The sequence below is a fragment of the Olea europaea genome, chromosome 15 (assembly GCF_002742605.1).
Source record: "Olea europaea var. sylvestris chromosome 15, O_europaea_v1, whole genome shotgun sequence".
NCBI classification, from domain to species: Eukaryota; Viridiplantae; Streptophyta; class Magnoliopsida; order Lamiales; family Oleaceae; genus Olea; species Olea europaea.
The window spans coordinates 29,635,994-29,649,955 of NC_036251.1; the positions used below are offsets into that span (position 1 = coordinate 29,635,994).

At 35.9% G+C, this 13,962-nt stretch overlaps 2 protein-coding genes and 1 pseudogene across 4 annotated transcripts; 2 read left to right on the forward strand and 1 right to left on the reverse strand.

Moving 5' to 3' along the window:
- The first annotated feature begins 393 nt into the window (after positions 1–393).
- On the forward strand, positions 394–4,488 carry LOC111410825 (proteasome subunit beta type-1). The gene is made up of 7 exons (XM_023041390.1): positions 394–574; positions 665–772; positions 1,800–1,881; positions 2,506–2,635; positions 2,734–2,876; positions 2,964–3,050; positions 4,116–4,488. The coding sequence occupies exons 1-7, from the start codon at positions 528–530 to the stop codon at positions 4,188–4,190; spliced, it is 672 nt and encodes a 223-aa protein (XP_022897158.1). The 5' UTR covers positions 394–527; the 3' UTR covers positions 4,191–4,488.
- LOC111410824 lies at positions 4,302–6,546 on the reverse strand. 3 transcript variants are annotated; one of them, XM_023041386.1, is made up of 7 exons: positions 6,265–6,540; positions 6,134–6,190; positions 5,895–6,020; positions 5,144–5,222; positions 4,968–5,060; positions 4,780–4,893; positions 4,441–4,675 (listed from the first exon to the last, which is right to left on the reverse strand). In XM_023041386.1, exons 1-7 carry the CDS (start codon positions 6,420–6,422, stop codon positions 4,622–4,624), a joined length of 681 nt encoding a protein of 226 aa, XP_022897154.1. In that variant the 5' UTR covers positions 6,423–6,540; the 3' UTR covers positions 4,441–4,621. The 3 variants fall into 3 exon arrangements, with proteins under 3 accessions (XP_022897155.1, XP_022897157.1, XP_022897154.1); XM_023041387.1 differs by lacking the exon at positions 4,968–5,060 and having other exon boundaries at positions 4,302–4,675; positions 6,265–6,546; XM_023041389.1 differs by lacking the exon at positions 5,895–6,020 and having other exon boundaries at positions 4,302–4,675; positions 6,265–6,544.
- Positions 6,547–7,419: 873 nt separating this feature from the next.
- Positions 7,420–10,233, forward strand: LOC111411531 (annotated as a pseudogene).
- Positions 10,234–13,962: the final 3,729 nt, after the last annotated feature.

Below are 13,962 nucleotides of genomic sequence, written 5' to 3' on the forward strand. Positions count from 1 at the left end.
GGGGGGGGGGGGGGCAATATCCTATTCGTTGTTAAAATTTCGATGATGTATCTTGCCACCTGATGTTGGGTTAATTACTCGAAGTGTTATTGAACTTGACAATTGGTGTCATTTGACTTGTCGCTTAACTTTTAAACTTGTTTTAATTATACCACCGTGTTAATCCATCGACCTTGAAAACTTCTACAAGGTATGGACGGGGAGGTAAATGAATTTATTTATTTATTCTTTCCTTTTAATTTTTCCTTTTGCTTTCGGTTAGTACCCTTTAAAAGTTTAGATTGATTGTGCAGTGAAGTCATAGGTTGGGGACCATTTGTTTAAAAAAAAAAAAAAAACCAGTAACGACACCGTTTCAATTGCCCGTCCGCCAAAAATACCCACGCCAAATGGGAATATTTTCATTTTCCTGAATTTCTTGAGAAAAAAGATACCGAGAGCTCAAAAGGTGAAGTGGGATTCATTCTCATCCAAGGCACCACAATTTTGAATCTCTCCTCTCTCATTCTCTTAGATCGGATATCACCATGACTAAACAGCAAGCAAATTGGTCTCCTTACGACAACAATGGAGGGTATGCAAAACCCTAGTTCGATTTATATGCACAAAAAATTGTTAGTTAGATATTATGATGTTAGTTTCTCATCTCTGTTTGTGTGTCCAGTACATGTGTTGCGATTGCAGGAACTGATTACTGCGTGGTTGCCGCCGACACTCGAATGTCCTCTGGTTACAACATTCTCACTCGCGATTACTCCAAAATTAATCAACTGTAAAGAATTGCTTTCCCATTTCATTTTCTATTTATAAGGAATTTGACTTTCGCAACTCTGTATGTCTTAATTTTTGAATTGATCCTCGTTAAAAAAAAAAAAAAAAAAGGAGGTCAGTAGGTTGTTTTAGTAATTTAAATTTTTTAGTACTATTGATGACATATTTATTAACAAAACTTTGTAAACGGATAAGTAATTACTCGAGCCAATTTTCTGCATCTGTCTTTTTGACGGTCTTGACATTAATGGCCGTAGCATCCAGATGAAAGATTTGCGTATTTTATAATAGTGTTGTGGATGTTTTTATTTATGGAGAGAACTTTCCCTCTGCTTAGAATTTGGCAAAATTGGAATCTGGAGAGAGAAAATTGTGCATGCGATATCAAGTTGGAAGTTATTTTTTTTTTTTTTTTCATTTGATTCTTTATCGCAAATAAGTATGGGATATCAAGTTGAGTTTCTTTGACATTTTTTATTCACTGAAGGGTAGGAGAAATCAATTTCTTTCTCACTTTTCTCGTTTCCCTTTGCTTAATGTATGACTTGAACAGAAACTTGAATAATGTGAAAACTATGTCTCTTAGTTCAGAAAGCTGGCTTTTTGACTTCAGCAGCTTTGAAAAGAGTGACGAGGTTAAAAAATGCTTTTAAATGTGCAAGAGGATTGCTTGATGGCACTCACTTTCATTTCTTAAGAACTTATTATGTCTGTTAATTATATTCATTTTAGTGTTTAGGTACATCTTTGAGATGTTCATTGTTGTACTACCTCAAGAACATTTGCTTAAAGCATTCATGATGCTTAATTTTTGTATTCATTCTTCCCTTCTTACTCAGAAAAGGTAATTTTTGTTCTTCCATTCAACTTTTTGGAGTCTGTATTATGTGACTTTCCTCATCATGAATTTATTTGGCAATATGTGATTGTTGTGTATGGCTACTTTTTTCAATTTTCTTGATTGCTTCAAAGTTGTCCTTATCTTGGCAAAGATGTAAAGTATATATTTTGGTTCTCCAATAATGTAGGGCGGACAAATCCGTGCTGGCCTCGTCAGGTTTTCAGGCTGATGTGAGAGCTCTACAAAAAGTCTTGGCAGCTAAGCACTTGGTATGTTCTTTAAGCATTTTAAGATTATTGGAAGACTTTATAATTTTAATCTCCCTAGCGGCAGTTAAATATGTAAAGGGTCGAGTTATGCATTTCTTCATTGAGCTGTTCATATTCCTCATTCAATTGCTAAATTAAAATGCTAGTGTGAAATTTTAAGGGCGTCTCAGCCCCTTTTTCCTTATCAGCTATGGGTGTCAAATCACTCAACTATAATTGTGTTAACGTTCCTTTTGATTTACTTCAGTCAATTTTCGTCATGTTTTCTAGAGTTCCAGGTAGATGACTGATTCACTTTCCTTTGTCCTATTGCATTATGCCATCAGAGGTTTTTGTTACTATTCAAGGAACTAATTTATGATGAATAAATTGCATATGCAAACCTTCTTTTATCTCATTGCAGTCCCTTTTAGTACCTAAAAGTTTGAAACCTCAATTTTCTTCCTTCCTTTTTCATTACCACTCCTGTTTGGTGGACTAAACATGATAATTGGATCGTTGCAAAAGGATTAAACTGAGTTTTATAATTGCTGCTCTGAACTCTTTCGGTGCTGCAAGCTTAGGGTAGTTGAAATATGTATACAACTCATGCCTGATAATTCTTTATTGTTTCGTGAATTGCAGCAATATCAGCATCAGCATAACAAGCAAATGAGCTGTCCTGCAATGGCACAGCTGCTCTCTAATACCCTGTACTACAAACGTTTCTTTCCATACTACGCATTCAATGTTTTGGGTGGTCTTGACAACGAAGGTAAGACTTTAGTGAATTCCAGTTGGTTTGTGGTACGTCTATCATTACTTACATCATGCTATTTTCTTTTCTTTGTTCTTTTTGGGGAAATCCTGAAGGAAAGGGCTGTGTCTTCACGTATGATGCTGTTGGATCTTATGAGAGGGTTGGATACAGTTCTCAGGGTTCTGGTTCTACACTTATCACGCCCTTTTTGGACAACCAACTGAAGTCCCCAAGCCCTCTCTTATTACCTGCCAGGGTCTGATTTTGTCTACCATGCATAGATAATTTCTACATACAGTTTATATCAAGTATGGCCGAGTTATGTTTTAATGATATTCTGCAGGATGCTGTTACTCCACTTTCAGAGTTAGAAGCCATTGACTTGGTGAAAACCTGTTTTGCGTCTGCAACAGAAAGGGATATATATACTGTAAGCGAGTCTTCTATTTTGTCAATAAGGAGAAGTTATCTGCTTTTCTTTGAATTATTTGTGGAGCTTTCCCTTTTAGTCATCTGCACCATGTTCCTCATTAGGCTGGCACGTGTTTGAAATCCTTTTTGATGTACCATTGTAGTTAAATGGTTTAATTTTTGAGTGTAAGAGCATAAATGTGTCTTCAGGATCAAATATTACCATTTTAAGAAGCTTTATCATAAATTAATGATTTACTGCATGTTTGCTCAGGTGCATCGAACAACATTAAGAAAAAAGGGTTAAAATCTTGTTTAATGTATTATTTAGTCACTTTAGTCCTGTCCAGTACATATATAAGCCTGTTATCCCTTGCGTACCTTTGATCTGTTGAGCGAGAGCCCTTCCACATGGGACTCCCGGATCACTATGGCCGACTTTCGTCTCTGTTCGACCAGTCAGTCTGATTAGTCCTGTCCAGTACATATATAAGCCTGTTATCCCTTGCGTACCTTTGATCTGTTGAGCGAGAGCCCTTCCATATGGGACTCCCGGATCACTATAGCCGACTTTTGTCTCTGTTCGACCAGTCGGTCTGATTAGTCCTGTCCACATGGGACTCCCGGATCACTATGGCCGACTTTCGCCTCTGTTCGACCAGTCAGTTTGATTAGTCCTGTCCAGTACATATATAAGAAATGTATAGAGAGAATTATACAATTTGGGCCCTATGATTTAAAAAGGTACTTGTAACACATTGGGGCGGGAAATGACCTGGAATATTCTCTTCCCAATTCTCCCTCCTATGTGGTTTGTTCCTCAAAGTTTTATGTACAAATCAATACTCTTACTACACTGCTTAAAATTTTAACAAGGGAAATCAATACGTCAACCAAAAATCTAGTAGTACCTAGGAATTTTGTATCTTGTGTGGATGTAAAAAATTTCCCTCTATAAATAGCTCAGATATGTAATCCTATTGGACCATATTGCTAGATGGATTATTTGTGGATCTGGTTTTCATTTGTCCTTTTTTTTGTCTGCTGTTATCTATAGACCAAGCTTCTTGTGTATGTTTTGCAGGGAGACAAATTGGAAATTCTCATTTTGAATGCAAGTGGTATACGTCGGGAATACATGGAGCTTAGGAAAGATTGAGTCCTGTCCCCTGTTTCTTTGCTGCTGCTCTTGCTGAATTGGGGGACTTATGCTCGGCATGGCTGTAGAGGGTAGTTGCCAGATGATTCTTATGTTCTACTGGCATGTCGCTTATTTAACTCCCGGACTAGCAGTCTGCATCCTTTAATGAAAATGTCGTGACATGACTTTTTTTCTGGGGACTTGCATTTCTTTATTTGAACAATCACCTATAGCTTGTGTTTGAATCTTCGATCATGTTTACATGTAGTGACTGTGTTGAATGGCATTTCTTGAAATACATGAGCAAGCTTTGAAATATTAATTCTTGGAACTTTTTATGGATTCTGATTTATTCAGTATCCAAACCAAAGTACAATATAACAAGATACATGACATGAAAACGTGGGAAAGGGAATATCTCTTGATTCGAATGCTGCTCTTGCGCCTAGTCAGAAGGTGTTTTCTGATGCCCATCCCTTCTTCTCTAGTTCTAATCTGAGTACCTGTTTCAGATCAAGAAATTTATGTTACTGTGACATATTTTACAGCATTAGTTTGGGTGAGAAGTGCAATAATATCCAACATGCGAGTTCCTAATAACTTTTACTTTGATTCTCTTTCTGTTGATATCAAAGTCGAAATTCCCCATACGTGATGCTGAACGATACTGTACGATTGATTTCTTGCCCGGTGGAAACCAAAACTCAACATCATCAACGAACTGAAAGGAGAGAGAGAAAATTCAAGTATGGAGTAAATAAAAACTAAAGATTAACACAAATTTGTTGCACCTACCCCCAAGATTGGGCTTTCATATTCCACGCGCACATAATCATCCCTCTTTTCTACTATTCTTGGACTAAAATTGTCTGGTTTTGTTGATTTTATCTAAGCCATGCAACAATTAAAAATTTGTTAGAGATTTCAATTATAAATAGAGGAATTGTGAACGAAACACGTTGAATTTGTACCACTTCAAGAAGCTCCTCCATTGCTTTTTCTTTACTCACAGGCTTTTCACTTCCACGTCCCTCCTCGGGATTGTAGTTCCTGAAAAATAATACACGAAAAACAATCTCATCATCATTTTTCATTAAAATGAAGTCAATGCAAATTAGTTGGATAATTTTCAATATTATTGTGTAATGGTTCGTGTATCACATGTTTAATAAAGAAATTCATAGGTGATGATGCTATCACCGTCCAAACTTTGAACCGACTCCTTTTTCTATTTGAAAATCAGGCACATTTCCCTTACCAACCGCCCCTGGGAGGGGGGTCGAGTTTTGATAACTGAATTTAGGTTAATGTCTTCGATTGCTCACTGAATTTAGGTCCATGTCTTAAATTGCTCACTGAAATTTAAAATATTGAATTTTGATCACTTAATTTTGGAATATGCCATATATTACTCACTATCATAATTGTTGAACTTTAAAAAATATTAAATTTACAGTGACTAATGTATAGTATTTTTCAAAATTCCGTTAGTAATATATAATATTTTTCAAAGTTTAGTAAGTGATGGACAATATTTTTCAAAATTTAGTGGTCAAAACTTGATATTTTAAACTTTAGTGAAGAATGGAAAACATGAACATAAGTTCAATGATCAAAATTCGACATTTTAAATTTTAGCGATCGGCATTGACCTATGTTGAGTGACCATTTGCACAGTTAATTCTCGAGAAAAAAACAGTGCAACGAGAAATAGCTAGTTACCAAGGTGGGGCATAGTGGGTAAGATCACTGATATTCTCAGAAGTTGAAACACAATTGTTGGTGGCCGGACATAATGCTAGACCAAGAGGATTCTTCTGCACTCCCAAGTAATTTGGCTTCGTTCCACTGTCCTCCTCAACAATAAAGGTTTTTGTTTTTTTTAAATCCCAAGAAATAATAATGTGTAGTGAATGGTTGAAGAGAGGATAGAGGAGACGAGGCGGGGATAAAAAACATGCCTGAAATGGAAAACAGCTCCGAGAACCGCAATTTCACTGCTCCTCAATATGATTTCCCTTTCACACATAAAGGTATTGGGATTAATCGAAAATCCATTTGATTGAAGAATAAAAATGGTAAATCGGAATACCTGCGCCCCTTTTGGTCGGTGTTCTGTTTTGGGGCCTCTTCTTCCTCCTTTGGCGACCCATTTGTAATATTGATACGAACGAAAGGAGAAGCTTTGTGAGCTTTGTTGTAGGTTTTGCAATGGATGAAATGGGCACTGGAGGAAGCCATCGAAGCCATTACTGCACAAAGCTCGCTCGCTCGCTCTCTCTTTCTGCGCTATATTATAGAACGGGAGTTAAATGTGCCGGGTCAGGCCGCCTCGTGGTCGATTTTTAGGGCCGTGCTATATGGACAGCCCCATCCAAGAAGATTATTCGTGTTTTTTTATTTTTCTTTTTGGAATGTGCACTGACAATTGTACTTTCACTTTTCGAAAGATTGGTAAAGGTGTAATATTTGCAAGCACAATTTTTATTTAATACGTTAGATTTTAATTGAAGTAAACATATTATTTAATTAACTTTTTGTCGAATTATTATCTTTAACCTTCCATTAATTAGTACGTCTCATTTTTTATGATAATTTATATCAAAATATTTTATTTTCATGCTTTGAAACGAGGAGAAAATATTTCACACTTTTTATTCATTTATTTATAGAAATATGATAAAAATAAAAGCATCTTCAAATGACTTTCTATTTTCAAAGAACATATTCTATTATTTAGAGAGCATTTATAAATTTAAAACATTTTAAATTTTGAAATATTCTAACAAACTCTTTATATTTAACATTTAATTTTATTACTAACAAAAAATATTTATTATTTTTCTATCTTTTATTTTAACTAGTTTTTTTTAGATTATTTTATTATTTTCCTACATTGGGAATTGAAAACACCTTGAATGCATTTAATTATAGAGAGTAAGTCAAACCTATTCTCTAAATTGAAACATTAATTTAAAGAGTTTATTGGAGCATGATTTTAAAGATTGACTCTTTAAAATAGAAAATGAGCTTGTCTCTCCAAATTTGGAGAATGAAATATTCTGTAAATTAAAATGTTAATTTAAAAAGTTTATTGGAGTATAATTCTAAAAGATGACTTTTTAAATTAGAGAACATCTCATATTTAAAGAATCTCTTAAAGATGTTCTAAATTGTTCTACGTCATTTCAACGAATTTTTCATGAAATATGAAATATATTTCCATACTGAAGATTCTATATTGTAGATGATTGGAATTAGGACAAGTTTGCCTTTGCCATCTGGGTGGGAGATGTTTTGGCAGATATCGGTGTACTTTCTTATCGAGGACTATGCTAATTAGAACCTCGCTACGTGTAAAGAATCGGATTTCACAGAAGCTCTTCAGACAACACATAAAGCGTGAGGTCAACAATTTTGTTTGCAATTTTTTATCACCCACGGGTCCTGCATGGGGCCAACCTCATGTGTTTCTTTTGGAGGCTGGAGGGGTTCTATTCTGGACAAATGGTTATCCCCTGCTAATTATTGGCTACACAATGGATGGGGGTACCAGAAAATCCACCGAGTTCACCATGAATACAATGCTCCAATTGGATTTGCATCTCATGCACATTGGCCAGAAATCATAATCCACGGATTTGCCTCCTTTTTGGGTCCACTCATTGTTCCGAGACACATGATCACCTTCTGGCTATGGTTTATTTTGAGGCAAATGGAACTATGGAAGCCATTGAAACTCATAGTGGGTACGTACGTATACAAGTACATCCCAGATTTCAAGTATTCAAGAAAATCCCATTTCACTCATTTAAAAACTTGAGCTGTTAGAGGGACTTAGTCTTCAACAAGCTCTCCAAAAACTTGAGCTGTTATAAAATTTAGTCTTCGACTCGCTCCCTTAAGTGCAAAAATGTGTATTTTCATATTGTGATGTAGGTACGAGTTTGATAGATGCATAGCATGGTAACGTGGCAGGAACTGTGAAGAGCCGTTGCATGGAAATGTGGGGATCTGATACGTGAAGGAAGAGAGAGGATGTGGGCTTCAGATAGAGAACAAGACCTAGTCCAATGATAGATGCATAGCATGGTAACCGTGGCAGGAACTGTGAAGAGCCGTTGCATGGGAACGTGGAGATCTGATACGTGAAGGAAGAGAGAGGACGTGGGCTTCAGATAGAGAACAAGACCTAGTCCAATAGCATTTTATTTTCTTGTTTTCATTTTCTGTTTGGCAGTTGCATTTATTTTGTTTTGCACGTTATTAGTGCTGTTAATTAATGTAGGTTTAGTGTTTCCTTAGATTTAGGAACTGCTTGGTTGTGTTGGGCTTTTGCCTATATATATATATATATATATATATAGTGGACGTGAATGGAAGAAACCAGATGATGAATTAAAAACAATTGTGGTTTATTCTCATCCTAAGAGAAAAACTTGTGGTTTCCTTCCTACCCAAAAGATCCAAGAAAAGTTGCAGGAAGCCCTTGTTTTGGTTTCAGAAATAAGGATGTCTTTTAAGGAGTCTTTTCTTCCAAGGAGTTCATTTCAAGCACTTGGCAGAAAGGATGATCATGCTCCTCGCCACTGCACTGAATTGCAAAAGGAAGAGGAAGACTTCACTGGTTCACGAACAGGAGACATGGATTTTTCCCATTTTTCTGTAGATGATCCAGTGGAATGGTTGCTTCATGCAAATCGTTATTTTGAGTGTCATGAGATTGATGGTGCTCAAAAAGTGACGTATGCAGGCAAAACTCCACAAGCGTTTCTAATTGAAGGCAGCCCAGAATTGATTGCATATGAGGAGCAAGAGTCGGCATAGTGTGACCACATCCAAGTGTTTGACAGGGGCAAGAGAATAATTCAACATTGCATCCAGGGAGACCTTCAGAAGCAAATTCCAATTGTGGACCTTGAGGACAAGTGTCCAATTGAGGGGGAGGTATTAATGAGTGAGAAAGAGAACGTGGCCCTTAATTCGAGAATAAGACCAAGTCAGTGGCTCAGTTGTGAAGATTCTATGGCTATTTTGTTGTTTGCATGTGGGAATTTGAGTCCAATTCCAAGATCATGCTATGCATCTATCATCCAATAGAATTTTATTTCTGTTTGGCAGTTGCATTTATTTTGTTTTGCACGTTATTAGTGCTGTTAATTAATGTAGGTTTAGTGTTCCTTAGATTTAGGAACTGCTTGGTTGTGTTGGGCTTTTGCCTATATATATATGTAGTGGACGTGAATGGAAGAAACCAGATGACGAATTAAAAACAATTGTGGTTTGTTCTCACCCTAAGAGAAAAACTTGTGGTTTCCTTCCTACCCAAAAGGAAGTTTTATGTATTTAAATCTATTGTTTTTGTCTTTGTTCTAACTGGGACCGCATCAGAGTTCCCTTTGAGTCCGAAATTTATTCCATTTTATGGAGGAGCAATTTACAATGACCACCACTACGTTGGTGGAAATTGCCACAGCAACTTTACTTCAGTATCCACTTACCGTGCTTACATTTACGGAACCAACAAGGTTTGTCCATATTTCGAACTCAAGTTTTTACTTTTTGACAATTTTTTTTAATTTATAGGAGAAATAACATCTAATTGTTATTTTCATCGATTTTATTCCTTTTGCTGTGATTTTTCTTGAATGTTTTTTCTAGGGATACTGGTACCAGAAGGAAGTATTCGAAAATGTACTAGCTATACATTCCCTCGAATTATGTCTAAATGATGGGATTGTTATTTCCTTTCAGGGTGGAATTCACATTTCTTATCTTATTATACTGCTTGTTGGATTCATCAGAAACGGGAGAAATCGAAGCAAATGTGAGCAAAAATGGAGATAGTACACACAAGTCATGAAACTTGTAGCAAGTTTTTCGAGGTTCTCGTTTAAGAGAGTGCTATTTTTAATTAAAATCAAAATGTTATTATTAATTAAATCTTGATTTTGGGTTAGTGAATAAAATATATAAAAAGCTTATTAGTGTTTATGACTTATCTGATGAGAGTAAATTGTTGGGCACAGAAGCTCTGATACCACTTGTTGATCCAAACTAGATTGTAAATAATGAGATTTAATGACAATATTATGAAGTAAACAAGATCACACGATTAAACACAAGATTTAATTTGTAAAAAAGGAACAAAAGATTAAACTCACGATATTTATTATTGAACAATATGAAGAAAATAAGTACAGAATAGCAAAATTGCTTCTATGTTACTCTCTAATAAAACTGATAGAGAAGCCTTGTATTTATAGGCTACGTTTCAAATCCTAGAAGAGTTCTAAGAGGCAAGAAAATATATTATAATTAGAAGACCCAATTTCAACAGGATTTTACTTCTTTGTTGAATGCAGTTAGGCTCATTTCCAATACTAACAACATGCGATTTAAGACTCTTATTTGAATCACAACTCTAACAATCTCCACATTGACTCAAATTCCGGTGCAATGAGCGGAGTTTCACAAAATTTCTCCACCCCAGAAATAAACACGTTTGCATCAAAATGAAATGCCAAATCGCTTCAACGCAGTAACCAAAACTCTCCAAATAAACCATCGTCCTTTGCACGGCGTCCACAAGCGACACCTGAACCCTACTCCTGGGTTTCCCAAAATTCCACCAAGAAATTAATGTTTACCAAATATGGTCGAAGCATACTCTGTAACAGAAATCATACAAAATGCCTGAACAGAAGGCACCTTGCTAAAACTGTCGCCTTTAACGTTCCCAAAAGCATTACAGACATCAATGACATCAAGATACCTGAGCTCAATGGATCCAATCCTAGCAACTGAACATAGTGCAACCGTTGAAATTTGTGGTAAAGCGGAATCACCAACATTTTCTCGAGCAATGTTCTGAACCGACCTAAAGCCTGTTACAAGAGGTACTGTACTAAACTGAATATCCACCACGTATGTCTCTTAACTGGTTCTGCGCTCTCCTGCAAGATGTACAATTAAGACATTCTCCGTCCCTCTAGTACAACCCGGACACCATTTCGGACCTTCAAGATTTCACCTTCACCAGAGAATTTATACTCTTTTGCATTTAGAGCATTAAGCGAGATGAGATTCCTTTTCAGGTCTGGAACATGTCGAATATGATTAATTATTCTGATTCTCCCATCCCGCAGCCTAAATTTGACTTGATCGATCCCAGCAATACGGCAATATTTGTTGTTTCTCATTACAACTCCACATTGCTAAACAAACTCATATGTCCGAAAGAAATTCCGATTGGAACACATATGATGCGAACATGCTGAATCAAGAATCCGCTCCTCGTCAGACCTAGATTCCGCGTCAGATACCACGATCAACATCACATCTCCGTCGTCTAAAAAAACCTCAACTGCATTTGTTTCGTCCGAAGTCAAATGTTGCACTCCACAATTTGCAGCTAAATCACCTTTAGTCTGCAATTTATCGCAATCCTTTCGAATATGTCCCTTACGTCTGCAGAAGAAGCAAAACAAATTGCTGTTATTCTTCGATCTGTCCCTCCATTGACCACCATGAGATACAAGAGCTTCCTCATCCCTCGATGTAGCTCCAACCAAATGCTTCAACTTCTCATTTGAGTGCAAAGTATCATAGACATCGTCTACAGTGAAAATATCTTAACTATACAAAATGGTGTCCCGAAACGACGCATAAGAGCCGGGCAGCGAACACAACAGGATCAAGGCCAGATCTTCTTCATCATACTTAACCTTCAACGTCTCTAGATCTATAACTATTTCCTTGAACATGACAATATTGTCCTCTAGTGACTCTCCTTCCGCCATGCGATGAGAATATAGCTTCTGCTTTAGAGCCAGTTTGCTCATGAGACTTTTAGTCATGCATAATTGCTCCATTTTTAACCACAAGGTAGCCGCTGTTTTCTCCTTCAAGACATCTTGTAGAATATTGTTGGATAAATGAAAATGGATCTGCGATAAAGCCTTCCGATCCCTTCGTTGTTTCTATTCCGTTGTCCAATCAGTTGGCATCTTCTTAAAACCTAGCAATGCATCGTCTAAATACAATTGTGCCAGTATAGCCCTCATCTTTCTTGCCACAAAAAAAAACCTTGTATTACGATCCAGCAGCGGACTGTCATACCTCATGGTAGTCATCTCTAAAAAACATCAATCAATCCACAGAAGAAGAAAAAACTCTGATACCACTTGTTGGGCGTGGAAGCTCCGATACCACTTATTGATCTTAACCGGATTGTAAATAATGAAATTTAATGACAATATTATAAAGTAAACAAGATCACACGATTAAACACAAGATTTAATTTGTAAAAGAGGAACAAAAGATTAACCGCGGAGGAACGATATTTATTATCGAACAATATGGAGAAAACCAAGTGCAGAATAGCAAAACTGCTTCTATGTTATTTTCTAATGAAACTAACAGAGGAGTCTTGTATTTATAGGCCACGTTTTAAACCCTAGAATAGTCCTAAAAGGCAAGAAAATATATTACAATTAGAATACTCAATTTCGACAGGATTTTGTTTCCTTGTTATTGAATGCAGTTAGACTTAATTTTGACACTAACAACATGCGATTCAAGATTCCTATTTGAGTCACAACTCTAATATAAATGATTTCATGGTTGGCAGTTGATCTTCTCTACAGAAGCCAAAAAAATTACAATCTTCAGTTTGGCTCAAATCCACGACTATAAGTTTAAGAGGCTTTATCGTCTGAGCTAGACGAGCTTTGATTTGTCATCTTTTTATTAAAACTAATGAAAAATATTTGATCATAAAGATAGTTTCAGTTTCAGGGAGTTGAATGAATTGAAATAGCCTATCTCACTCACTCTGTAGCATGTGGGGCTCTTAACATTTTGTTTGTGCATTTGAGCCCCATTTAACAGCTTTTTCTAGCTCAAACCTTTGGATCTAAACTATGGGTAATTGATACAACGTCCCTATCATTTGTCTTTGTCACGCAAATTGTTCATATCGTTGACCTTTGACATTTAGATCCTCATATTAACTTTCTTTTTGTTAATTATCCTTGACGTCACATTCCTTCCATTTACTCCACTAAAGCTTTAAGAAGGATGAATTTTTAATCCTCTTTAAATTAACAAAAAGAAAAGAAAAATAAAAAAATAATTACAGCCAATGTTTCAAAAAAATTTTTCTCAAAATGTGCAAACTAGTCCCACTTATAATTATTATAAAACATATTAAAAAAGAAAAAGAAAAAAAAGTTTCATCTTCACAATGAATCCCACCTAACCCGACAGACCCCCAGTCCACCACCACTAGGGATACTGAAAAGACATGAGAAATTTGAATTAACCTCTTTGGACAGGGTTAATTCTAGGGCCAAAAATAGGGGTGTCCCTGGCTGTCCAGCAAGGTTGGAGAAATTTACTAAAACGAACATTTGCCAATTTAAAAAAAAAGGGGTTTTTCCACCCACAATTTTTTGAAAACAAAGGCAAATCCTTACTAAAAACGCTGAAAATTATCAACTTGATGATAATACTAAAAATAAAATTAGAAAATTTTGATAAATCAATGAAATTTAGTTTAAAAGTTATAAAAATTATGAATCTCATAAAATGTGTGAATAAAATTATTTTTTGACTTCAATTTAATTTTTTATCAACTTTTACTGAAAATGGACTAATATATATCTAGATCACTATCAGATAGAAGTAGGCATTCTACTTCGTCTATTTCTATTCCCAAAAATCAAATTCCTAATCCTGTTTATTCTAAAAATAGAGAGGAAGATTCTCAAAGTGAATCTAATTTGAA

What these genes read in the sequence shown, in the direction of transcription:
- LOC111410825 (XM_023041390.1), top strand. Translation starts at nt 528, where the DNA reads ATGACTAAACAGCAAGCAAATTGGTCTCCTTACGACAACAATGGAGG. An exon ending in TACTCCAAAATTAATCAACT is followed by an intron (nt 773 to 1,799) that starts GTAAAGAATTGC and finishes CCAATAATGTAG; the next exon opens with GGCGGACAAATCCGTGCTGG. An exon ending in CTCTCTTATTACCTGCCAGG is followed by an intron (nt 2,877 to 2,963) that starts GTCTGATTTTGT and finishes GATATTCTGCAG; the next exon opens with GATGCTGTTACTCCACTTTC.
- LOC111410824 (XM_023041386.1), bottom strand. Translation starts at nt 6,422, where the DNA reads ATGGCTTCGATGGCTTCCTCCAGTGCCCATTTCATCCATTGCAAAACC. An exon ending in ACCGACCAAAAGGGGCGCAG is followed by an intron (nt 6,191 to 6,264) that starts GTATTCCGATTT and finishes TATGTGTGAAAG; the next exon opens with GGAAATCATATTGAGGAGCA. An exon ending in ACCCACTATGCCCCACCTTG is followed by an intron (nt 5,223 to 5,894) that starts GTAACTAGCTAT and finishes ATTATTTTTCAG; the next exon opens with GAACTACAATCCCGAGGAGG.